We start from the raw sequence: 1575 nt of genomic DNA on the forward strand, positions 1-1575 counted from the left end.
CACGTTTTCCAGAAGCTTGGCCTCACGCTCACAGTTTGAAAAAAACAACAAACAATACAGGAAATTTTGGATTTAGGGAAAATATATTTGAAATACAATTATATTAAATAAAGGTGTGACTTCTTTCAATCCTACCATGATGCCTATAAAAGCCTCTTTTGGGGGGAGGGGAAGTGGCTGTTAAAAGACTATCACATGCATTCTCACAAAGTTTAGAGATAACTGCAATAGCAAATACTGTAATAAATTCAGTAACCTACCATCTGTTTGCGATTTACTGAGAAATATCGTACTGGCTCGTGGATGATCTGATGGGTTGAATTCCATGTTCAAATCTGGAAATAAAGAAAGAAAGAATAGCACAGAAATATTTATGATTATCCAGGAGTACTCACAGATTTTCTCATTCTTTATAATGAGACCAAGTTTACATACTTAAGCAGCTACTGTAAAACAAAATCCATCTTGAGGCCCACTTTTTTACCCTTCTTCACACAAGTGGTTCTTTTTGGCATGCAGATGATTTGCATCAACACAACTTTGGGATTAGACTTTGGTTCTGAGGGCTGCTTTTGGATTAAAAGAGATAAAGTGGCTTGAGAAGTTTGTACACAAGAAATCAGGAATTATCCATTTACCGTCATTTCTTTCCACTGTGCCCCAAAGCCATTGCTAGGCACAGGAACACAGCTTTTCATAAGTAATTACAGAAGAATTAAGTATTATAAACCAAATCCTCTATCTACTCTGTAGATAGACGGGTTTCCAGGATCAGATGTTACTAAAATAAGTAGTTACTGCAGCTGAATGTAAACAAGTCAAGTCTCAGTGTTTTAAATGTTCAAAACTACAAAAATGTGGATCTCTCCTGATACTTCACAAACAAACATTCCCTCCTGTGACTACTTAAAAAAAAAAAAATAAAAATAAAACCAGTCCTAAAAACCATTTTCCAGGTTAAAGATTTGGACCTACCACAGTTTATACAAACTTCTATACGTATTATTTTCCCTATCAAAGTTATAATCCATTGAATTTACTTGTTCCCAAATTCCACTCTATTACCAATTCGCCAAAACTCTCATCCACCTGAAAGCATGCTATTAATAACAGCACATAGTTTTTCATCATTTTCTTGCTCTCCCAGTGTGGCTACCTCAACCTTAGTTCTCTTACATTCTCTTGATCTCTAGATGAACATTCTCTTGATGCAAGTGTTTATGTGAGGCTGCATACAAGCACTGATATGTTTATCATCTGTGATTATCCCAGGCTTTCTGTACTTCTCTCACTCCCCTTTCATACCTCTGTGAAAGCTCAACAAAACTGGAAATTAAGCCCCATGTCTTAAAAAATCAAAACAAAGTCTTTTTGCCCAGGAGTCAAGCTCCCCTGTCTTCAGCTTTCTCTGTTCCTTCACCATCCATCATCATACTTTCTTCTCCCCTTCCCTTTTATTTACTGATTTAGTAGGTCTTCCACTTCCCTGCTTATTTCTCCTGACCACACACCTCTCTACAAATATACTTTCTATTAGTATTTCTCCCCTTTATGCTCTCACGGTTTCCTTTTCAT

General features: G+C 36.5%; 1 protein-coding gene across 1 annotated transcript in view; it reads right to left on the reverse strand.

Moving 5' to 3' along the window:
- Positions 1 to 330, reverse strand: part of CCNY (cyclin Y) — a gene marked incomplete at its 3' end in the record, with an annotated part of 42353 nt that extends 42023 nt beyond the window's left edge. The window contains exon 1 of the mRNA XM_010140988.1: positions 261 to 330. Coding sequence (XP_010139290.1) covers positions 261 to 327 — 67 coding nt within the window. The remainder of the gene's footprint in view (positions 1 to 260) is intronic.
- Between the last annotated feature and the right edge of the window lie 1245 nt (positions 331 to 1575).

This window comes from Buceros rhinoceros, unplaced genomic scaffold (assembly GCF_000710305.1).
Source record: "Buceros rhinoceros silvestris isolate BGI_N320 unplaced genomic scaffold, ASM71030v1 scaffold7358, whole genome shotgun sequence".
NCBI classification, from domain to species: domain Eukaryota; kingdom Metazoa; phylum Chordata; class Aves; order Bucerotiformes; family Bucerotidae; genus Buceros; species Buceros rhinoceros.